Source organism: Salmo salar, unplaced genomic scaffold (assembly GCF_905237065.1).
Source record: "Salmo salar unplaced genomic scaffold, Ssal_v3.1, whole genome shotgun sequence".
NCBI classification, from domain to species: Eukaryota; Metazoa; Chordata; class Actinopteri; order Salmoniformes; family Salmonidae; genus Salmo; species Salmo salar.
Genome location: NW_025549194.1, coordinates 103,174 through 127,958, shown reverse-complemented (window position 1 = coordinate 127,958; position 24,785 = coordinate 103,174). Strand labels below are relative to the sequence as shown.

The window sequence follows — 24,785 nt, the reverse complement described above, 5'->3', positions numbered from 1 at the left end:
AAATCATGTGAATGTCTCTAAAATTAAATACTTGTACATATAACCGAAGCACATTATGTAAATGTATAACTACTTCGTATATCTTTAGCTATGACTGGTTTCATGTGTTCATCCATGTCTGAATCAGCTGTTACTGTCCTTGTTGCAGTTTCTATCCACGGAGGTCTGATCCCTCAAAGCAGATCAAGTTCCTGATGGATCTCCTGTCTCAAGCAGCAGAGTGGGAGGAGCAGACAGGAGAGAAGACACTGAATCTGGTATCATCAGTGTGTACTTACAGCACCTTTCCTTTTCCCAATGGAGACAATTCTGAACAGAGTGATTTCCTGCTGGATCTGTACTCACATGTGAAGGACTATGAGACTCAAACAGGCAGGAGTTTCCTTCCAGCATTACAGCCAGTTTACCAGTCAGCTCCTGCAGTCTGGTCCATAGACCTCTCAGAGAGAAAGGCCTCCCTCCTCCTAGAAGTGCTGAAACTCCAACCAGAGAAGAAACCAGTAGAGCTGAAGGGCTGGTCAGATGAAGAGAGTGAAGTGAGGAGTTTCCTTCAGTATCTGCCCTACATCTCACAGCTGAGGTGAGTCTGAACATGTGTGGTGGTTAGTGATTGTGATGGTAACACTGTACCCAATTGTCATTCTTGAGTAAAAGTGAAAGTCTCTCTGTAAAATACTTGATTAAAAGTCTAAAAGTATTTGGTTTTAAATATACTTAAGTGTAAAAGTATAAATAATTTCAAATTGCTTATATTAAGCAAACCAGACGGCACCATTTTCTTTCTTTTACATTTTTCTTTTTACGGATAATCACGGGCACACTCCAACACATGTGTTTAGTGAGTCTGCCAGATCAGAGGCAGTAGGGATGACTAGTGTCGTGTCTTTGGCTATGCCAGATTAGGATATGACATGCTATTCAATAAAATCATTTCTCTGTAATTAATATTACCAGATTAACCTGTTGGGGATAGGGGGCAGTATTTGCACGGCCGGATAAAAAAACGTACCCGATTTAAACTGGTTACTACTCTTGCCCAGAAACGAGAATATGCATATAATTAGTAGATTTGGATAGAAAACACTAAAGTTTTTAAAACTGTTTGAATGGTGCCTGTGAGTATAACAGAACTCATATGGCAGGCCAAAACCTGAGAAGATTCCATACAGGAAGTGCCCTGTCTGACAATTTGTTCACCTTCATTGGCATCTCTATCAAAAATACAGCATCTCTGCTTTAACGTGACATTTTCTAAGGCTTCCAACAATCAACTATTTTACACCATTTTAAAGATAAGACTCTCATTAATCTAACCACATTGTCCGATTTCAAAAAGGCTTTACAGCGAAAGCAAAACATTAGATTATGTTAGGAGAGTACATAGACACAAATAATCACACAGCCATTTTCCAAGCAAGCATATATGTCACATAAACCCAAACCACAGCTAAATGCAGCACTAACCTTTGATGATCTTCATCAGATGACACTCCTAGGACATTATGTTATACAATACATGCATGTTTTGTTCAATCAAGTTCATATTTATATCAAAAAACAGCTTTTTACATTAGCATGTGATGTTCAGAACTAGCCTACCCACCGAAAACTTCCGGTGAATTTACTAAATTACTCACGTTAAACGTTGACAAAATACAAAACAATTATTTTAAGAATTATAGATACAGAACTCCTTTATGCAATCGCGGTGTCAGATTTTAAAATAGCTTTTCAGCGAAAGCACATTTTGCAATATTCTGAGTACATAGCTCGGCCATCACGGCTAGCTATTTTGACACCCACCAAGTTTGGGACAACCTAAACTCAGAATTACTATTAGAAAAATTGGATTACCTTTGTTGTTCTTCGTCAGAATGCACTCCCAGGACTTCTACTTCAACAACAAATGTTGTTTTGGTTCCAAATAATCCATAGTTATATTGAAATAGCTCCGTTTTGTTCGTGCTTTCAGGTCACTATCCGAAGGGTGACGCGCGAGCGCATTTCGTGACAAAAAATGTCAAAATATTCCATTACCGTACTTCGAAGCATGTCAAACGCTGTTTAAAATCAATTTTTCTGCTATTTTTCTCGTAAAATAGCGTTAATATTCCAACCGGGCAACGTTGTATTCATTCAAAGGCTGAAAGAAAAAAATGGAGTAGTCTCGTGACCGTGCATCGCCAGTGTCACTGTCCCCAGGCTGACCACTCACAAATTCTGCTGCTGTTCTTTGCCCAGAGACAGCAGACACCCCATTCCACTTTCTGGTGGCTTTAGATAGCCAATGTAAGCCTTAGAAAATGTCACGTTACAGCAGAGATGCTGTATTTTCGATAGAGATGCAACAGAAGGACAACAAATTGTCAGACAGGGCACTTCCTGTATGGAATCTTCTCAGGTGTTGGCCTGCCATATGAGTTCTGTTATACTCAGACACCATTCAAACAGTTTTATAAACTTTAGAGTGTTTTCTATCCAAATCTACTAATTATATGCATATTCTCGTTTCTGGGCAGGAGAAGTAACCAGATTAAATCGGGTACGTTTTTTATCCGGCCGTGAAAATACTGCCCCCTATCCCAAAGAAGTTAAGTTGTACTTTAAAGTATTTTTATATAAGTGCTTTACACCACTGGATGCTAGTGATATACAGTGGCAAGAAAGTATTGAACCCTTTGGAAATACCTGGATTTCTGCATTAATTGGTAATAAAATTTGATCTGATCTTCATCAATAGACAAACAGTGTGCTTAAACTAATAACACACAAACAATTCTACGTTTTCATGTCTTTATTGAACACACTGTGTAAATGTTCACAGTGCAGGGTGGGAAAAGTATGTGAACCTTTGGATTTAATAACTGGTTGACCCTCCTTTGGCAGCAATAACCTCAACCAAACGTTTTCTGTCGTTGCGGATCAGACCTGCAGAACGGTCAGGAGGAATTTTGGACCATTCCTCTTTACAAAACTGTTTCAGTTCAGCAATATTCTTGGGATGTCTGGTGTGGTTTGCTCTGTTGAGGTCATGCCACAGCATCTCAATCAGGTTGAGGTCAGGACTCTGACTGGGCCACTCCATAAGGCGTATTTTCTTCTGTTGAAGCCATTCTGTTGTTGATGTACTTCTGTGTTTTGGGTTGTTGTCCTGTTCCATCATCCAACTTCTGTTGAGCTTCAATTGGCAGACAGATAGCCTAACATTCTCCTACAAAATGTCTTGATAAACTTGGGAATTCATTTTTCTGTTGATGATAGCAAGCTGCCCAGGCCCTGAGGCAGCAAAGCAGTCCCAAACCACAATGCTCCGTCCACCATACCTTACAGTTGGGATGAGGTTTTGATGTTGGTGTGCTGTGCCTTTTTTTCTCCACACATAGTGTTGTGTGTTCCTTTCTTCCAAACAACTCAACTTTAGTTTCATCTGTCCACAGAATATTTTGCCAGTAGCGCTGTAGAACATCCAGGTGCACTTTTGCAAACTTCAGACGTGGAGCAATGGTTTTTTTTGGACAGCAGTGGCTTCTTCTGTGGTGTCCTCCCATGAGCACCATTCTTGTTTAGTGATTTACGTATCGTAGACCCGTCAGCAGAGATGTTAGCCTGTTCCAGAGATTTCTGTAAGTCTTTAGCTGACACTCTAGGATTCTTCTTAACCTCATTGAGCATTCTGCGCTGTGCTCTTGCAGTCATTTTTGCAGGACGGCCACTCCTAGGGAGAGTAGCAACAGTGCTGAACTTTCTCCATTTATAGACTATTTGTCTTACCGTGGACTGATGAACATCAAGGCTTTTAGAGATACTTTGGTAACCCTTTCCTACTTTATGCAAGTCAACAGTTCTTAATCTTAGGTCTTCTGAGATCTCTTTTGTTCGAGGCAGGGTTCACATCAGGCAATGCTTCTTGTGAACAGCAAACTCAAATTTTGTGAGGGCTTTTTATAGGGCAAGGCAGCTCTAACCAACATCTCCAATCTCGTCTCATTGACTGGACTCCAGGTTAGCTGACTCCTGACTCCAATTAGCTTTTGGAGAAGTCATTAGCCTAGGGGTTCACATACTTTGGGATGAATTGGAACGCCAACTTTTGATAACCTACACTGTGAATGTTTAAATGATGTAATCAATATAGACCAAAAAAATACAATAGTTTGTGTGTTATTAGTTTAAGCACACTGTGTTTGTCTATTGTTGTGACTTAGATGAAGATCAGATCAAATTTGATGACCAATTTATGCAGAAATCCAGGTAATTCCAAAGGGTTCACATACTTTTTCTTGCCACTATGTCTTTTAGAAACATTGTCATCATATTAAACTTCAAATGTTGGTGAATCTGGTAACATTTATACTCATATTTCCTGAAATATAAAATGTTCAATTATCAAATGTTAGCCAGATATTGCGAATGTTTTTAAGGTTACATGCACTACAAAAGTAGTGTGGACACCTGCTTGTCGAACATCTCATTCCAAAATCATGGTCATTAGTATGGAGTTGGCCCCCTCCCCCCTTTGCTGCTATAACAGCTTCCACTCTTGTAGGAAGGCTTTCCACTAGATGTTGGAACATTGCTGGGGGGACTTGCTTGCATTCAGCCATGAGCATTAGTGAGGTCGGGCATTGATGTTGGGCGATTAGGCCTGGCTCGCAGTCGGCGTTCCAATTCATCCCAAAAATGTTTGATGGGGTTGAGGTCAGGGCTCTGTGCAGGCCAGTCAAGTTCTTCCACACCGATCTTGACAAACCATTTCTGTATTGTGAGCGGACCAAGTCATTTGGTGTCACTCTAAAGCGGAAAGGTGGAATAAACGAGTCAAGAGTAGGTTTTCTTGATTCAACACAGTTCTCTATTAAGGGATTTCTGACAATACAAACACTCCAACACAGTCAATGAGAATCTCCAAAGGAAGAACATGCATCTTCTTCTTTAGATGACACAGGATCACATTACGATTATCTTCAAACTATAACAACAATCACATATTTGTCACCGTCTTAATGGATCTTCTTGGATAGCACCTCTCTCTCCGTAGCCATTCTCCAGAGATAGTTTATCTTCCCCCCCCTTCCTTGCTGGTTCCATCCTCTCTCTTGTAGGGGAAAGCAAATATCTCATTAGTACCGTCAGCTGTGCTTAATTGCCTCTGGTTACCTTGTCTCACATGCCTTGTTGGGCTTCTATCAGTGAGCCCAGCCTGCCCTCTGGTGGTCCTTCCACAGTATGTACCCCCCTTTGTGCACGGGGCATTGTCATGCTGAAACAGGAAAGGGCCTTCCCCTAACTTTTGCCACAAAGTTGTGAGTGCAGGATCCTCGAGAATGTCATTGTATTCTGTAGCGTTAAGATTTCCCTTCACTGGATCTAAGGGGCCTAGCCTGAACCATGAAAAACAGCCCCAGACCATTATTCCTCCCCCCCCAAACTTTACAGTTGGCGCAATGCATTCGGACAGGTAGCAGTCTCCGGGCATCCGTCAAATCCAGATTCGTCAGTCAGACTGCCAGATGGTGAAGTGTGATTCATCACTCCAGAGAACGTGTTTCCACTGCTCCCGACTCCAATGTCAGCGAGCTTTACACCACTCCAGCCGACGCTTGGCATTTCACATGGTGATCTTAGGCTTGGGTGCAGCTGCTTTGGCCATGGAAACCTATTTCATGAAGCTCCTGAATAACAGTTATTGTGCTGACGTTGCTTCCAGAGGCAGTTTGGAATTCGGTAGTGAGTGTTGCAACCGTGGAGAGACGATTTTTACGCGCTTCAGCACTCGGCAGTCTCGTTGTGTGAGCTTGTGTGGCCTACCACTTCGCAGCTGAGCCGTTGTTGCTCCTAGACGTTTCCACTTCACAATAAGAGCACTTACAGTTGACCGGGGCCGCTCTAGCAGGGCAGAAATTTGACAAACTGACTTGTTGGAAAGGTGGCATCCTATGACGGTGCCACCTTCAGAAAGGCCATTCTGTTGCCAATGTTTGTTTATGGAGATTGCATGGCTGTGTGCTCGACTTTATACACCTGTCAGCAACGGGTGTGGCTAAAATAGCTAAATCCACTAATTTGAAGGGGTGTCCACATACATTTGTATATATAGTGTATAACCAAAGCACATTATGTAAATGTATAACTACTTCATATATCTTTAACTATGACTGGTTTCATGTGTTCATCCATGTCTGAATCAGCTGTTATTGTCCTTTTTGCAGCTTCTGTCCATGGAGGTCTGATCCCTCAAAGCAGATCAAGTTCCTGGTGGATCTCCTGTCTCAAGCAGCAGAGTGGGAGGAGCAGACAGGAGAGAAGACACTGAATCTGGTATCATCAGTGTGTACTTACAGCACCTTTCCTTTTCCCAATCGAAACAATTCTGAACGGAGTGATTTCCTGCTGGATCTGTACTCACATGTGAAGGACTATGAGACTCAAACAGGCAGGAGTGTCCTTCCAGCATTACAGCCAGTTTACCAGTCAGCTCCTGCAGTCTTGTTCATATACCTCTCAGAGAGAAAGGCCTCCCTCCTCCTAGAAGTGCTGAAACTCCAACCAGAGAAGAAACCAGTAGAGCTGAAGGGCTGGTCAGATGAAGAGAGTGAAGTGAGGAGTTTCGTTCAGTGTCTGCCCTACATCTCACAGCTGAGGTGAGTGAGTTTATCCAACAAGAGTCCATATGTCATTGAACTGGTGTAGATAGTATTTATGTTTTACCCTGTCTTTATCTTTTTAATACATGCACATATGAAGATGCTGTAGAAACTGTAATTCAGTAGGAATTTAAATTGAACAAAATTCTAATTCATAATTGTATTGTTTTAATAGATGGAGTCATAAGGTGCTATTAGTTTTCAGTTCCCCAACCCTGTTACTCATATCTGTCCTCATCACTCACCTGTATGTCATCTGTGTTTTAAACTGTTTGTTCAGATTTCCTCCACTGAAAGATAATATAGAGAGGAGAAAGAGAGAGAAGACATTCCTACTGAATCTGTGTCTTCAAGCAGCTCTCCATGAGAGAGGAACCGTACAAACAACTGTAGAGAAAGTGTTGTCACTGTCTGAAGTATATCACTATCAGAAATGGGATTTCCTGCTGGATCTGTACTCACATGTGAAGGTCTATGAGACAAAAACAGGCAAGAGTGTCCTTCCAGCATTAAAACCAGTTTACCTGTCAGCCAGTCCTGCAGTCTGGTCAATAGACCTCTCAGAGAGAAAGGCCTCCCTCCTCCTAGAAGTGCTGAAACTCCAACCAAAGAAGAAACCAGTAGAGATGAAGGGCTGTTCAGATGAAGAGAGTGAAGTGAGAAGTTTCCTTCAGTGTCTGCCATACATCTCACAGCTGAGGTGAGTTGGTTTTCATAGTAATGTTTTCTCATGTTTATGATGTATCAATACTCTAATAATATCTACATGTTTCAACGTGTTAATTTTGTCCCTCGTTTATCGGCTAATATCAAAGTTTTTTTAAATTTACAAGTTTATATATATTTTGTACACATCACAGAGTGTCAGATTGTCTGGATCAGTTTTTACTGTCCTTGTTGCAGTTTCTATCCATGGTGGTCTGATCCCTCAAGTCAGATCAAGTTCCTGGTGGATCTCCTGTCTCAAGCAGCAGAGAGGGAGGAGCAGACAGGAGAGAAGACACTGAAGCTGGTATCATCAGTGTGTACTTACAGAACTTTCCCTTTCTGTGTCCAGGATGATGATGAGAGTAAAGAATATCAATGTGATTTCCTGCTGGATCTGTACTCGCATGTGAAGGACTATGAGACTCAAACAGGCAGGAGTGTCCTTCCAGCATTACAGCCAGTTTACCAGTTAGCCAGTCTTGCTGTCTGGTCCATAGACCTCTCAGAGAGAAAGGCCTCCCTCCTCCTAGAAGTGCTGAAACTCCAGCCAGAGAAGAAAACAGTAGAGCTGAAGGACTGGTCAGAAGAAGATATTGAAGTGAGGAGTTTCTTTCAGTGTCTTCCCTACATCTCACAGCTGAGGTGAGTCTGAACATGTGTGGTGGTTAGTGATTATGTGATGCTAGTGGTTATTATCTTGTAGAAACATTTGACATATAAAACATCACAAGTGTTGGTGAATCTGGTAACATTTATACTCAGATTCCTTGTCATGACAAATGTTGCATTACTAAATGTCACACAGATATTGTGAATCTTTCTAAGTTATGTGATGCTGCACATTTATCTTTTAGAGATCTTGTGGATTTTATCTTTGGGAAATATTGTAACAATAAACCTGAACGTTTATATTCAGAATATATAATCTATAAACCAAATGTCATGTATATTATGTAACTTTCTCTGTGACATGGTGTTTCCATATGACAGGCAGGTACCGTAATTTCCGGACTATAAGCCGCTACTTTTTTCCCACGCTTTGAACCTCGCGGCTTAAACAATGACGTGGCTAATATATGGATTTTTCCCGCTTTCAAATATATATATTTTTTTTAAAACACATTCTGTGACGTGCTCAGTTTTTTGGCGGCATGAAGCTTTCATTAGATCAATGAAATTGCCGAATGGGTTAAGGTCAAACAACTTTTTTGTTTACTGTTTAGATTAAATCGAGCGCGCTCAAACTTCCCATCATTCTGGTTACAGTAGTCATTTTGTCACCCTCATCATGGCAAAGACACGGAGAAATGCATATGATGCAGCTTTCAAGTTGAAGGCGATTGATCTGGCTGTTGGAAAAGGAAATAGAGCTGCTGCACGGGAGCTTAGTCTGGAGCAATGACTTTCTTGGTAGGCTACTGTTTACTGCAATTTTTTTTTTGTTACAAGCTGTGTTTCGTTAAAGCCTATTTATTTTTGTTACAAGCCGTGTTTCGTTAAAGCCTATTTATTTTTGTTACAAGCCGTGTTTCGTTAAAGCCTGTGTAAATGTGTTTCAATGTACCGGTAGGCACCTGCGGCTTATAGACATGTGCGGCTTATTTATGTTCAAAATAAGATTTTTTTTTTAATTCAGTGGGTGCGGCTTATATTCAGGTATGCTCAATAGTCCGGAAATTACGGTATTCATGTACAGTGAGGAAGAAGTATTGGGACATTTTGTTTTGGCTCTTTACTCCAGCACTTTGGATTTGAAATAATGCATTGACTATGGGGTTAAATTGCAGACTGTCAGCTTTAACCTCTCTAGGGGATGTGGGACGACTATTCAACAGCCAGTGACAAATCAGAGCGCCAAATTTAAAACCACAAAATGTCATAATTCAAAGTTCTCAAACATAGGACTATTTTACACCATTTTATAGATACGCTTCTCCTGAATCGAACCACGTTGTCCGATTTCAAAAAGGCTTTACAGCGAAAGCAAAAAATTAGATTATGTTAGGAGAGTACATATACACAAAAAAACACACAGCCATTTCCAAGCAACTAGCATGCATCACAAATACCCAAAACACAGCTAAATGCAGCACTAACCTTTGATGATCTTCATCAGATGACACTCCTAGAACATCATGTTACACAATACATGCATTTTTTTGTTCGATCAAGTTCATATTTAGATCCAAAAACAGCATTTTACAATGGCTCGTGACGTTCAGAAAATATTTTGCCTCCAAAACTGCCGGTGAATCAGCACACTGATTTATAAAACTACTATTCATAAATCTTGATAAAATATTAAATTGTTATTCAAAGAATTATAGATCAACATCTCCTGAATCCAACCACGTTGTCCGATTTCAAAATAACTTTACGTGGAAAGCACACTTTGCAATAATCTGAGTACTGCGGTCAGAAAAAGACATCAAGCAATACAGATAGCCGCCATTTTTGAGTCATCTAAAAGCATAAATAAAATTAGAAATATTCGCTTACCTTTAGTAATCTTCAGCAGAAGGCACTTCCAGGAATCCCAGGTCCACAATAAATGTTGTTTTGTTCGATAAACTCCATAATTTATGTCCAAATAGCTCCTTGTTGTTCGCGCGTTCAGTTCAGCTACTCCAAATGTCACGAAGGAAAATCTCACAAAGAAAAGTAAAAAAAAAAATCTATTTACGTTCGTTCAAACATGTCAAACGTTGTAAAGCATCAATCTTTAGGGCCTTTAGAACGTGAAGATTCAGTAATATTCCAACCGGACGAAACCAGTGTCTTGAAAAACGTTTTGGAATGTGGAGCTACCTCTCGCGTGAACGTGCGTCTCATTCCCAGGGTCACCAAGTTCCCAGCCTTCTCATTCGGTCTCTGTTCATCATAGACGACTCAAACAACTCTCTAAAGACTGCTGACCTCTAGTGGAAGCCTTAGGATGTGCAAAATGAACCCTAACTAACTGTCTGTAAGAAAGGCAAGGACTTGAAAGGACTACAAGCACCAGAATTCTCACTTCCCGGTTAGATTTTTCTCAGGGTTTTGCCTGCCATATGAGTTCTGTTATATTCACAGACATCATTCAAACAGTTTTAGAAACTTCAGAGAGTTTTCTATCCAAATCTACTAATAATAATATGCATATTCTAGTTCCTGGACCCGAGTACTAGGCCGTTTAATTTGGGTACGTTTTTCATCCGGCCGTGAAAATACTGCCCCCTACCCTAGAGAGGTTAATTTGAGGGTAATTTAATCCATACCGGGTGAACCGTTTCGAAATTACAGCACCTTCTGTACGTCGTACCCCCATTTTAGGGAACCAAAAGTATTTGGATAAATTCACATATTTGAATTAATGGAGTACAAAGTTTAGTATTTGGTCCCATATTCCTAGAACACAATGACTACATCAAGCTTTTGATTCTACAAACTTGTTGGATACATTTGCTGTTTGTTTAGATTGTGTTTCAGTTAATTTTGTGCTCAATAGAAATTAATGGTAAATAATGTATTGTTTGAAAATAAAGGAGAGCCGCACACTCTAGGAGCACAGATGCAAAAATGTAATGTCCAACGTTTCGACAGACATGCTGTCTTCATCAGGGGTTGGTGGTAATGAAAATGATGGGGGCGAAGCCCAAAACAAACACGTATGTAAAACACACAGGGATGTAACCCAAACAAAAGAGTGAGGTGTAAACCTCTACAATATACACAGGATGAGACCCGTAATACTGGTCCAAAAACACAGAGCACGAAAGCCCATAACACACGTAGTCCCAAGACCAACGGACATGAGACAATATTCCACAAGGACAATGGGGAACAGAGGGCACATATATACACTTACTAATCAGGGGGAATGGGAACCAGCTGTGTGTAATGAGACCAGTCAGTCCGGGGTTGATGGTAATGAGACCTGGCAGTCCGGGGTTGGTGGTAATGAGACCAGACAGTCCGGGGATGGTGGTAATGAGACCAGACAGTCTGGGGTTGGTGGTAATGAGACAAGACAGTCCGGGGTTGGTGGTAATGAGACAAGACAGTCCGGGGTTGGTGGTAATGAGACCAGACATTCCCGGGGTTGGTGGTAATGAGACAAGACAGTCCGGGGTTGGTTTTAATGAGTCTAGACAGTTCAGGGTTGGTGTTAATGACACCAGACATTCCGGGGTTGATATAAAATGCTAACCCCTCCTTGTTATTGTGTTAGTGAGAGGTTAGCATGTCTTGGTGGTTTGAAATAAAATGCTAAACCCTCCCTGTTATTGTTATGGGGAGAGGTTAGCTTGTCTTGGTTGTATGATATAAAATGCTAACCCCTCCCTGTTATTGTAAATGTGACAGGTTAGCATGCTATAATGGTGTTAGCAATTTATGTTATTCCTCAATTACACAAACTGCAAAGCAAATCAGTGGGAGAAAAATTTTGTTTTTTGAGAAGGACAAATCATAGATGTTATGCTGGGAGGTAGATGTTCAGTCTCCCCTGTCCTCAGCTTTTCTCCACCGAACAAAGGAACAGGATGCCATTTATAACCCTCCACCCTAGCCTGGGGTTGACCAATCAGAAGTCCTTGCAGTACCACTGGGCCAATGGCCAAATAACAAGTATCCTGCTCCCGACTCAATGCACAGAACATAGCACACGTAGCTCTGAGTTCTGGAGTGACATTCTACAGATTCTAAACAAACTGAAACCCAACTCCTATTTACATTTCCTATTGATCATTAGTGCTCTACATTTTAGTCCTCTCATCCTCTGCGTTGTGTATTTGTCTTCAAAATATTCTTATAATGGTGAGAGTTTAGCATGTCTTGGTGGCATGATATAAAATGCTAACCCCTCCCTGTTATTGTAATGGTGAGAGGTTAGCATGTCTTGGTGGCATGGTATAAAATGCTAACCCCTCCCTGTTATTGTAACGGTGAGAGGTTAGCATGTCTTGGGGCTATGATCTTTGTGCCTCTAACTTGCTCACTCATCATTATTCATGATTCATTCACGATTATCTGTAATCATGGTAGCATCCACATGAATGTAGAATTTCTATATTAACGCTCAATACGTTAGGTGTTTCTGTATTTTGTCAGGGGGGTGAATACTTATGTAATCAAGGTATATTGGTGATTAATTTAAAACAAATTGGTTCGTTATTATGTGATGCTAGTGATTATTGTCTTAGAAACATTTGACATATAAAACTTAAAGTGTTGGTGAATCTGGTTACATTTATCTGCCGATTTCCTGTCACACATAGAAAATGTGAAGGTCTCTAAAATGAAATACTTTTACATATAACCAAAGCACATTATGTAAATGTATAACTACTTCATATATATTTAGCTATGACTGGTTTCATATATTCATCCATGTCTGAATCAGCTGTTACTGTCCTCATTGCAGTTTTTATCCAGACTGGTCTGATCACTCAAAGCAGATCAAGTTCCTGGTGGAGCTACTGTCTCAAGCAGCAGAGTGGGAGGAGCAGACAGGAGAGAAGACACTGAAGCTGGTATCATCAGTGTGTACTTACAGAACCTTTCCTTTTCCCTATCGAGACAATTCTCAACTGAGTAATTTCCTGCTGGATCTGTACTCACATGTGAAGGACTATGAGACTCAAACAGGCAGGAGTGTCCTTCCAGCATTACAGCCAGTTTACAAGTCAGCCAGTCCTGCAGTCTGGTCCATAGACCTCTCAGAGGGAAAGGCCTCCCTCCTCCTAGAAGTGCTGAAACTCCAACCAGAGAAGAAACCAGTAAACCTGAAGGGCTGGTCTGATGAAGAGAGTGTAGTGAGGAGTTTCCTTCAGTGTCTGCCCTACATCTCACAGCTGAGGTGAGTCTGAACATGTGTGGTAGTTAGTGATTATGTGATGCTAGTGATTATTGTCTTGTAGAAACATTGTAATATACAATTTCAAATGCTGTTGAATCTGGTAACATTTATACTCAGATTTCTTGACATAACAAATGGTGCATTACCAAATGTCACACAGATAGTGTGACATTTTTTAAACTATGTGATGCTAAACATTTGTCTTTTATAAATCTTGAAATCTGAATTTTATCTTTGACAAATGTTGAAACATGAAACTTCAACGTTTATACTCAGAATACTGTGGTGGTTAATTTCTGTGTTATCTAATGAGGAGAGACAAACTCGTCACACAAGTCAGAGTCATACTTAAACTGAATCTTTGTTAGTGAGAGCTCTGCAATAGCGATGGCTGGTCGACGAATCACCCTCAGATGATTCGTTGAGAGCCACAACACAAAGACTACTGAGATCTTTTATAGCAAAGATCCATCCCCTAGTCTACATAACAAACCACAGATGTTTGGAACGGGTCACAAGGTGAGACTTGTTAAATGAGAAAGGAGTATCCCGTAGCCAGATAGCATTTGCTATAAATTCTGTTATTTTTGTTCAGTTTGGCCCCTAAGACGAGGCTCCGATCTCGTTCCTGGTACTTCATAGCACAAAAACACCAGCTCATCCTATGGCATAAATCAATTGTCAACTTCAGATACTCCCATCTCAAGTAAAACCTCTTCTTGACCACACGCCTGGACAATCTGACTGAGGGGAGTGAGCCTCTAGGTCATACACTATCCCTGGATAAGTGCAACATCAGAGAGGACATACAATGGTTCAAGACACTACCCCACACATCTGTTGTCTCAAATCTTATGTCCCCCAAGGCCAAAGGAGAGAGTGACTGGCGCACAGACATTGTGGAGACAAGTAATTGGTTCCCCATTAATCACGCCATCCCTTCACATGGTTTAGAATAGGTAAAGACACGTTCAGGCAGTAATTGGTTCCCCATTAATTACATGGTTTAGAATAGGTAAAGACACATTGGAAATTTCCATCCCTAACTATAACATTTTCTGACAAGATAGAACTGCCAAAGAGAGCCTGCAGAGTGTCTGTCTTACTATCCAGGTCTGTGCCCAAACAATTCAAGCTTCTACTTCTAAAAATCCAACAAATCCAACAAGTCTCTCACCGTTGTCGCTTGTTATAGACCACCTTCTGCCCCCAGGTGTGCTCTGGACACCATATGTGAATTGATTCCCCCCATCTATCTTCAGAGTTCGTACTGTTAGGTGACCTAAACGGGGACATGCTTAACACCCTGGCTGTCCTACAATCTAAGCTAGATGCCCTATATCTCACACAAACTATCAATGACCCTACCAGGTACAACCTCAAATCCGTAAACACGGGCACCCTCATAGATAACATCCTGACCAACCTGCCCTCTAAATACACCTCTGCTGTCTTCAACCAGGATCTCAGCGATCACTGCCTCATTGCCTGCATCTGTAATGGGTCTGCGGTCAATCGACCACCCCTCATCACTGTCAAACGCTCCCTAAAACACTTCAGCGAGCAGGCCTTTCTAATCGACCTGGCCCTGGTATCCTGGAAGGATATTGACCTCATTCCGTCAGTAGAGGATGCCTGCTTATTCTTTAAAAGTGCTTTCCTCACCATCTTAAATAAGCATACTCCATTCAAAAAATGTTGAACCAGGAACAGATATAGCCCTTGGTTCACTCCAGACCTGACTGCCCTTGACCAGCACAAAAACATCCTGTGGCATACTGCATTAGCATCGAATAGCCCCCGCGATATGCAACTTTTCAGGGAAGTTAGGAACCAATATACACAGGCAGTTAGGAAAGCAAATGCTAGCTTTTTCAAACAGAAATTTGCAACCCGTAGCACAAACTCCAAAAAGTAATGTGACACTGTAAAGTCCATGGAGGGTTTGAGCACCTCCTTCCAGCTGCCCACTGCACTGTCACCACCAATACAATCCACGATAATCGAGAATTTCAATAAGCATTTCTCTACAGCTGGCCAAGCTTTCCATCTGGCTACCCCTACCCCGGTCAACAGCCCTGCACCCCCCCCCACAGCAACTTGCCCAAACCCCCCCCATTTCTCCTTCACCCAAATCCAGATAGCTGATGTTCTGATGTTCTGAAAGAGTTGCAAAATCTGAACCCCTACAAATCAGCTGGGCTAGACAATCTGGACCCTCTGTTTCTAAAATTATCCGCCACAATTGTTGCGACCCCTATTACTAGCCTGTTCAACCTCTCTTTCGTATCGTCTGAGATCCCTAAAGATTGGAAAGCTGCCACGGTCATCCCCCTCTTCAAAGGGGGAGACACTCTAGACCCAAACTGTTACAGACTGTTAGGTTCTTATTTTTCAGAGTAAATAACTCACGAACACTAGAGAAGCTTTAACCAAGTTTAATTCTGCCCAAAGGTTCTGTACAGCTGGAATTCAGACAACCCAACATTTCTCCCATCACAGATATATATACCCATCCCACTTAAGACACTCCTCCTTCTCTCCAATCCTTACATCTTATGGTTCTACAGTGAAGAGTAACAGGATACTAAACCCTTATTACTCCTTGTTTAGGTCCTAAACAACATCATAACCACCATCGATAAAAGACAATACTGTGCAGCCGTTTGCATCGACCTGGCCAAGGCTTTCGACTCTGTCAATCACCACATACTTATCGGCAGACTCAACATCCTTGGTTTCTCAAATCACTGCCTCGCCTGGTTCACCAACTACTTCTCAGACAGAGTTCAGTGTGTCAAATCGGAGGGCCTGTTGTCCGAACCTCTGGCATTCTCTATGGGGGTGCCACAGGGTTCAATTCTCGGGCCGACTCTTTTCTCTGTATACATCAATGATGTCGCTCTTGCTGCTGGTGATTCTCTGATCCACCTCTATGCAGATGACACCATTCTGTATACTTCTGGCCCTTATTTGGATACTGTGTTAACAAACCTCCAGATGAGCTTCGATGCCATACAACTCTCATTCCGTGGCCTCCAACTGCTCGTAATTGCAAGTAAAACTAAATGCATGCTCTTCAACCGATCGCTGCCCGCACCTGCCCGCCCGTCCAGCATCACTACTCTGGACGGTTGTGACTTAGAATATGTGGACAATAATAAATACCTAGGTGTCTGGTTAGACTGGAAACTCTCCTTCCAGACTCACAGTAAGCATCTCCAATCCAAAATTAAATCTAGTGGTGAGAGGTTAGCTTGTCTTGGTGGTATGATATAAAATGCTAATCATACATTTTTTTGGTTAGTGATTATGTGATGCTACTGATTGTCTTGTAGAAACATTTGACATATTAAACTTCAAGTGTTGGTTAATCTGGTAACATTTATCAGCCCATTTCCTGACGTAACTAATGTTCCATTACTAAATGTCACACATAGATAATGTGAATGTCTCTAAAATGATATGCTTTAAGTACAACCAAATCACATTTGTGTAAAAGTATAACTACTTCATATATCTTTAGCTATGACTGGTTTCATGTGTTCATCCATGTCTGAATCAGCTGTTACTGTCCTTGTTGCAGTTTCTATCCACGGAGGTCTGATCCCTCAAAGCAGATCAAGTTCCTGGTGGATCTCCTGTCTCAAGCAGCAGAGTGGGAGGAGCAGACAGGAGAGAAGATACTGAAGCTGGTATCATCAGTGTGTACTTACAGCACCTTTCCTTTTCCCAATGGAGACAATTCTAAACAGAGTGATTTCCTGCTGGATCTGTACTCATATGTGAAGGACTATGAGACTCAAAAAGGCAGGAGTGTCCATCCAGCATTACAGGCAGTTTACCAGTCAGCCAGTCCTGCAGTCTGGTCCATAGACCTCAGAAAGAGAAAGGCCTCCCTCCTCCTTGAAGTGCTGAAACTCCAACCAGAGAAGAAACCAGTAGAGCTGAAGGGCTGGTCAGATGAAGAGATTGAAGTGAGGAGTTTCCTTCAGTGTCTGCCCTACATCTCACAGCTGAGGTGAGTCTGAACATGTGTGGTGGTTAGTGATTATGTGGTGCTAGTGGTTATTATCTTGTAGAAACATTTGACATATAAAACGTCTAGTGTTGGTGAATCTGGGAACATTTATCAGCCCATTTCCTGACATAACAAATATGTTGCATTACTAAACGTCACAGATATATTGTTAATTTATCTAAATTATGTGATGCTAGACATTTGTCTTTTAGAAATCTTGTGGATTTTATCTTTGAGAAATGTTGTAACATAAAACCTTAACGTTTATACTCGGAATACCTAATCTATAAACCAAATGTCATGTATATTATGTAACATTCTCTGTGACATGGTATTATATTTCCATATGACAGGCAGGTATTCATGTACAGTAAGGAGGAAGTATTGGGACAGTGATACATTTTGTTTTGGCCCAGTTGTTTTGGCTCTGTACTCCAGCACTTTGAAATGACTGAGGTTAAAGTGCAGACTGTCAGCTGATTTGGGTGAACCGTATAGAATTTACAGCACTTTCTGTACATAGTCCCCCCCATTTTAGTGCATCAAAAGTATTTTGATAAATTCATGTGTATTAAGGTAGTCAGAAGTTTAGTATTTGGTTCCATATTCCAAGAGCACAATGACTACATCAAGCTTGTGGTTCTACAAACTTGTTGGATACATTGGCTGTTTGTTTTGGCTGTGTTTCAGATTATTTTGTGCCCAAAATAAATGAATGGTAAATAATGTTATGTGTAATTTTGGAGTCATTTTTATTGTAAGTAATAATATAATATTTTTCTAAACACTGCTACGTTAATGTGGACGCTACCATGATCTCAGATAATCCTGAATGAATCCTGAATAATGATGAATGAGAAAAGTACAGAGGCATAAATATCATAACCTCCAAAGAAATGCTAACTCCCCCTTTATTGTAATGGTGAGAGGTTAGCATGTCTTGGTGGTATGATATAAAATGCTAACCCCTCCCTGTTATTATAATGGTGAGAGGTTAGCATGTCTTGGGGGTATGATATAAAATGCTAACTCCCCCTTTATTGTAATGGTGAGAGGTTAGCATGTCTTGGTGGTATGATATAAAATGCTAACCCCCCCCTGTTATTGTAATGGTGAGAGGTTAGCATGTCTTGGTGGTATGATATAAAATGCTAACCCCTCCCTGTTATTATAATGGTGAGAGGTTAGCATGTCTTGGGGGTATGATATAAAATGCTAACCCCTCCCTGTTATTGTAATGGTGAGAGGTTAGCATGTCTTGGGGGTATGATATAAAATGCTAACCCCTCCCTGTTATTGTAATGGTGAGAGGTTAGCATGTCTTGTGGGAATGATATTTGTGCCTCTAACTTTCTCACTCATTGTTATTCACGTTTCACTTTAACGTCATAGTCATTTAATCATTTCAAAGTGCTGGAGTACAGAGCCAAAACAACAACAAATGTGTCAATGTCCCAATACTTTTGGACGTCACTTTCTCCTAAATGTCTGGTTTGTCTGTTTTAAAGTGACTTAAGGTTTGTCTTTTCATTCCAGGCTGAATGTGGGTATGGCAGTGAAACTGTCCAGACTGGTTAGGAGGACAGAGAGAGGTACTACTCCACTGACTGTCCTAGAACTCTCCCTGGTCCTAAAGAGCAGCCAGCCACCAGAGAGAGTGTTATCCAGGGCTCTGAGTAGTGTGGCGTCCCTGCTGAGACTCTGGAGGGTTCAGTGTCTGGACCTGACTGACTTCTGGATCCAGGGTCACTCTCTCATCACACTGCTGTGTCACCAGGGACCTCTCTCTCTCAGGTCAGTCTGAAGCTGATGTTTTTTAAATAGAAATAGTAACTTCATTCATGTGTTTTTCTTCATATTTCTGACTGCCTGTATGTTCCAACCTCCTAGACTGAACTCAGACACTCTGCAGCAGCTGACTGTAGTTGTGTATGAAGCTCAGGACAAGGACTTGACTCAGTGGTTCCTGGAGAAGGTTGGTGGAGACCTGACCTCCTGCAGGCTGGACTGGGAAGTGCTTCTCTCTCTGCTGCAGCATTCAACCCACAACATCACTGTGGACCTCAGGAAGAACCGGCTTCTAGAGAAGAACATCTCAGATCTTCTCCCCTTTCTGGGAAGAGTTACTCTCAAGAGGTGGGAGAACTTCTTTCTCTATTCAGACTTTCTAGAAATAATAAAAGAACTATTTGTATCCAGTGACATGTTGTTCTGAGTTGTCCTCTGTAATATCATTATGGTTTTATTCAAGAGGTGGGAGATCTTTATTCAATATTTATAGACGTTAATTATTAATGTCCTATCCAGCCAGTTGTTACTATGTAAGTTATTCTTTATAAAACCTTGACATAACCACAACAATCCATTCTCCATGTTTGTTCAGGTCCAGTTCCAGCTTTGTAAAGTCCTCCATCAGACAGATCTATGACAGTAGAGCCAGTGACTGTGTGTCCAGTTTGTTGAGGTCTTCAGACCATTGGATCAACCTGAACAGCAGAGAGCTGGACAGAGTGGACTGTACTGCTCTGTGTTTTACCCTGCAGCACAGCCACCAAGTCAAAGTCAACCTGCTGTGGACCTCCATACCACCGGGGGAGATAGAGAGCATCCTGCCTCTTCTGGACAGAGTCTCCCAACTCAGGTTTAGTTGCCACTCTTTGACCCTGCTAGAATGGATAGAACTATGAGGCTTTCCACTTCCTGACTGATTTAACCTCTAACCCTAACCTTAGTGTAATGTACTAACCTTAACCTCAGCTAGGAGTGGAATTGAAGGGGAACGCCTGGGAGTTGACCTGACTAACAGAGTTGTAGTGTGTTTATCAGTGTTTTAATGTGTGATGCTGTGAAAATAGGTCTCTCTCTCTATCCTCTCTCATACTCTGTCTCTGTATCTCTGTGTCTCTCTCTGTCTCTCTCTCTCACTCTGTAGTGTTGACAGGAGGTTACTGCTGAGTTTCCTCCAGTGCTGTGCTGCCTCTCAGATCCAGCAGGGGGCACCACCACCACCAACAGCAGTATGGCTGCTCAGGTCTCTGCACTACAGGCTGGACTTCTCCTGCTCCTCCTCTGTGGACCTGTCAGCTCAGGACCAGGAGAAGGCTCTGTGTCTGACCACTGACCACTGCAGGGCCATCAGCTCTGTTCTGAAGCAGAACCAACACAGCACCCAGCTGGTCCAGAACCAGGTCCAGCTCATCCTAAGAGACTGTGAGGTGGAGGACAGAGCACTGAGGGAGCTGCTTCCCATCCTGCATATTGTCAAGCTGAGGTTAGACACACAAAGACAAACATTTGACCAACTAGTTTATCAGTAGGAGTTAGACCTACTCTGTGTCATAATGTTGTCTCTGCTTCTTGTCCTCTCAGCCCCAGCAAAGCTCTGCTACTTCAGCTGCTGGACCTTGTGTGTGAGGGGATTGAAGAGGGGCTGCTGAGGCACACAGAGTCCCTGTGCAGAGCCCTGGATGGGGAGCTGGACCTCAGTGAGACCAGGCTGGACCAGAAGGCCTGTGGATCTCTGGCCCTGGTTCTGGAACACTCAGAGGGTCTGTCAGAACTGGACCTCAGCCACTGTCAACTCACAGACCACCACCTACAGCCCCTGATCACACACCTGCATAAAGTACAAGTCCTGGAGTGAGTGGCTTTCACTGTGTGTGTGTGTTTCTGTGTCTGTGATACTAGATGACAAATGTCTGATCACTTGTTCTCTCTCTCGCTCTGTCTCTCTCTCGTAGCCTGAGTCACAATGACATCACTGATGCTCTGACTGACAGAATACTCCAACTGGTCTCTACCAACACTTCAATACACACCGTACGGTAAGGGTGTGTGTGACGGTGAGCAGAGCATGTGTGTGTGTGTGAGATCATATGGGTGTGTCTGTTGCTGGGGGCAACAGTTGGAGGATGGAGATGTGTTGTCTAATGATGTACATTTACATTTTAGTAATTTAGCAGAAGCTCTTATTCAGTGAGTTTCATTTCAGTTTCATTTCATCCTTTTTTTTCTTTCTTTTTTTTCTCCGTACTGGTCCCCCGTGGGAATCGAAACCACAACCCTGTCATTGCAAACACTCTACCAACTGAGCCACACAGGACTAGAATAATAATAATAATAATGATTAATAATTATCATGTTCTATAGACTCTTCAACAACAGAATCCAGGACAGAAGACCCTTCCTAACAGACAAGAGGTTTGAGATCTGGTGAAACATCAGGTCTTAGTCCAGGAAGAGAAGGCTGAATCCAGGACAGAAGACCCTTCCTGACAGACAAGAGGTTTGACATCTGGTGAAACAACATCAGGTCTTAGTCCAGGAAGAGAAGGCTGAATCCAGGACAGAAGACCTTTCCTGACAGACAAGAGGTTTGAGATCTGGTAAAACATCAGGTCTTAGATGGACATAGTAGTTTCAAGAGTAGTAGGCAAGGCCCAGTTCTGTGACAGAGGACATGGTTAGGAAGGCCCCAATCACTCTCTCTCTCTCTCTCCCTCTCTCTCTCTCTCACACACACACACACACACACACACACACACACACACACACACACACACACACACACACACACACACACACACACACACACACACACACACACAAAGAAGGTTCAGTCTCACCCACCACGTGGAACTCAAAGAAGAATGAACATTCTGAGAGAATTGACATTGATTAAAGAAAATAAGAAGAAATTAATTTATTAAGATAGTAATAAAATGTTAAATATGTTAAATGTTGGAAGCATTGGGAAACATATAGTGGGAGATATTAAAAGGTGATTCAAGTAATGCAGTGAAATGGTTCAGAATGTTTTAATGTTGGTTGCTTTAAGGTACGATGCTTGTAGACTGTGTTGGTTAGGTTTAAAGGACAAGGCCTTATGGTCTGTAGGAGGTTGGTAATGACATGTTATAATGATGAAATGGTATAATGTTGAAGGGTTTTAAAAATGTTGAATGTTTAGGAAGTAATGGGAAGAATAGGTTCGAGTGGGATTATAATTGAGAAGGGAATGTTAATGTTTAAAAATTCATGTTTAGAAATAAATGTTTTAAAAGTTAATGATAATGGAGTGTACTGAGGGTGCTATCTTGCTTTGGGAATCCCCCGGTCAGAGCAGCCAGGAGGAGGCATCCTGTCTAGACGTCCTGCCTATGTGAGGAAAGATGGGGGTTAGTGGGTGCTGAAAGAGCACCTTTTGAGTGATGGCCACATTAGGTGCTAACCACTGAATGCATCATTGGAGCAGGTGTTAGCCACAATGAGTTAACAGAAAGGAAGATGGAGGGTATAAAGGAGGCATCATTCTGGAGAAGGGTACGACTCTCTATTAGCTTCAACAACCTGTGGACTGATGGAAGAAGATTTCTGCTGTAGCTTTTTAGCTTGAAATATATTTTTATATATATTAAACTCATATTTAGATTTATATTATACTCATATTTAGATTTATATTATACTCATATTTAGATTTATATTATACTCATATTTAGATTTATAGCTTGAAATACATTGAGTTTTTTATTATTCTCATATTTAGATTTGTATTATTCTCAGTTAAAGTAAAATTCTAGGAGGGATCCTTAAGGTTTCCTCATTGATAGAAGTGTGTTAAAGTAGCTGGTAGAGTTTTTAGACGCCAACTGAGGGACTGATCATCCTGAGGGGGGAGATAAAAAACAGTATGTAAAGTTGTAGAAGGTAAGAACCTGTTTTTCTATATATTAATTACTGTGCTTCTCATAAAGTTGTAAAATACAAAACATATTTTATTGGCAATAAGGGTATAGTTATTAAGGGCTCTGAAGGTGTCTATCAATTTAATTTACTGTTGATGTTGCTTATCATTGATGGTGATATTGATTTGTGATTGACTGATTGATCTGGGATTTTTTATGCCTCTTTCTGGGATTTTGAATAAACTTTCCTTATTGTTCTGAAACCTGTGTCATCAAAGAGTCATTCAAGTGCATGTCGTTTTACTTTCGGTTTCTGAAAAATATTTGATTAATTGAGTATTTTTAGCATCTGGTAAATTAGTCTAGAGGAGACCTGAGTGGCTGGTATAAAGTAACCTGAGACTAGACTATAGGTACTGAGTGCATTGGTAGGAGTCGTAAGAGGGGTGATTCTGGGCTAAACCAACCCAGTTTACAGGGGGCACCCCGTCATAGTGCTCTACAGCAGAAACTCGGTCCTGGATCATCCTGAAGAGGTGCAAGGTTTATAGAGTGAGGGCGAGGCAGCATAGGCATTAGGCTCTGAGGATAGCCCACTTTACTGTAAGACCCTTACTGTTGATTCTGAGGATAGCCCACTTTACTGTAAGACCCTTACTGTTGAGTCTGAGGATAGCCCACTTTAATGTACGGCCCTTACTGTTGATTCTGAGGATAGCTCACTTTACTGTAAGACCCTTACTGTTGATTCTGAGGATAGCCCACTTTACTGTAAGGCCCTTACTGTTGATTCTGAGGATAGCTCACTTTACTGTAAGACCCTTACTGTTGAGTCTGAGGATAGCCCACTTTACTGTAAGACCCTTACTGTTGAGTCTGAGGATAGCCCACTTTACTGTAAGACCCTTACTGTTGAGTCTGAGGATAGCCCACTTTACTGTAAGGCCCTTACTGTTGATTCTGAGGATAGCTCACTTTACTGTAAGACCCTTACTGTTGAGTCTGAGGATAGCCCACTTTACTGTAAGACCCTTACTGTTGAGTCTGAGGATAGCCCACTTTACTGTAAGACCCTTACTGTTGAGTCTGAGGATAGCCCACTTTACTGTAAGGCCCTTACTGTTGATTCTGAGGATAGCTCACTTTACTGTAAGACCCTTACTGTTGAGTCTGAGGATAGCCCACTTTACTGTAAGACCCTTACTGTTGAGTCTGAGGATAGCCCACTTTACTGTAAGACCCTTACTGTTGAGTCTGAGGATAGCCCACTTTACTGTAAGGCCCTTACTGTTGATTCTGAGGATAGCTCACTTTACTGTAAGACCCTTACTGTTGAGTCTGAGGATAGCCCACTTTACTGTAAGGCCCTTACTGTTGAGTCTGAGGATAGCCCACTTTACTGTAAGACCCTTACTGTTGAGTCTGAGGATAGCCCACTTTACTGTAAGACCCTTACTGTTGAGTCTGAGGATAGCCCACTTTACTGTAAGACCCTTACTGTTGAGTCTGAGGATAGCCCACTTTACTGTAAGACCCTTACTGTTGAGTCTGAGGATAGCCCACTTTACTGTAAGGCCCTTACTGTTGAGTCTGAGGATAGCCCACTTTACTGTAAGACCCTTACTGTTGAGTCTGAGGATAGCCCACTTTACTGTAAGACCCTTACTGTTGAGTCTGAGGATAGCCCACTTTACTGTAAGACCCTTACTGTTGATTCTGAGGATAGCTCACTTTACTGTAAGACCCTTACTGTTGAGTCTGAGGATAGCCCACTTTACTGTAAGGCCCTTACTGTTGAGTCTGAGGATAGCCCACTTTACTGTAAGACCCTTACTGTTGAGTCTGAGGATAGCCCACTTTACTGTAAGACCCTTACTGTTGAGTCTGAG

General features: G+C 41.7%; 1 protein-coding gene across 1 annotated transcript in view; it reads left to right on the top strand.

The window, feature by feature from the left end:
• LOC106592710 (uncharacterized) overlaps nt 1-23,159 on the top strand; it is a 102,463-nt gene extending 79,304 nt beyond the window's left edge. Inside the window, exons 16-28 of the mRNA XM_045713100.1 lie at nt 149-580; nt 6,210-6,641; nt 6,925-7,344; nt 7,548-7,994; nt 12,757-13,191; nt 16,778-17,212; nt 18,749-19,006; nt 19,103-19,348; nt 19,596-19,853; nt 20,145-20,483; nt 20,582-20,851; nt 20,953-21,036; nt 21,362-23,159. Of these exons, the coding sequence (XP_045569056.1) occupies nt 149-580; nt 6,210-6,641; nt 6,925-7,344; nt 7,548-7,994; nt 12,757-13,191; nt 16,778-17,212; nt 18,749-19,006; nt 19,103-19,348; nt 19,596-19,853; nt 20,145-20,483; nt 20,582-20,851; nt 20,953-21,036; nt 21,362-21,428 (4,123 nt within the window). The 3' untranslated portion in view covers nt 21,429-23,159. The remainder of the gene's footprint in view (nt 1-148; nt 581-6,209; nt 6,642-6,924; nt 7,345-7,547; nt 7,995-12,756; nt 13,192-16,777; nt 17,213-18,748; nt 19,007-19,102; nt 19,349-19,595; nt 19,854-20,144; nt 20,484-20,581; nt 20,852-20,952; nt 21,037-21,361) is intronic.
• Nucleotides 23,160-24,785: the final 1,626 nt, after the last annotated feature.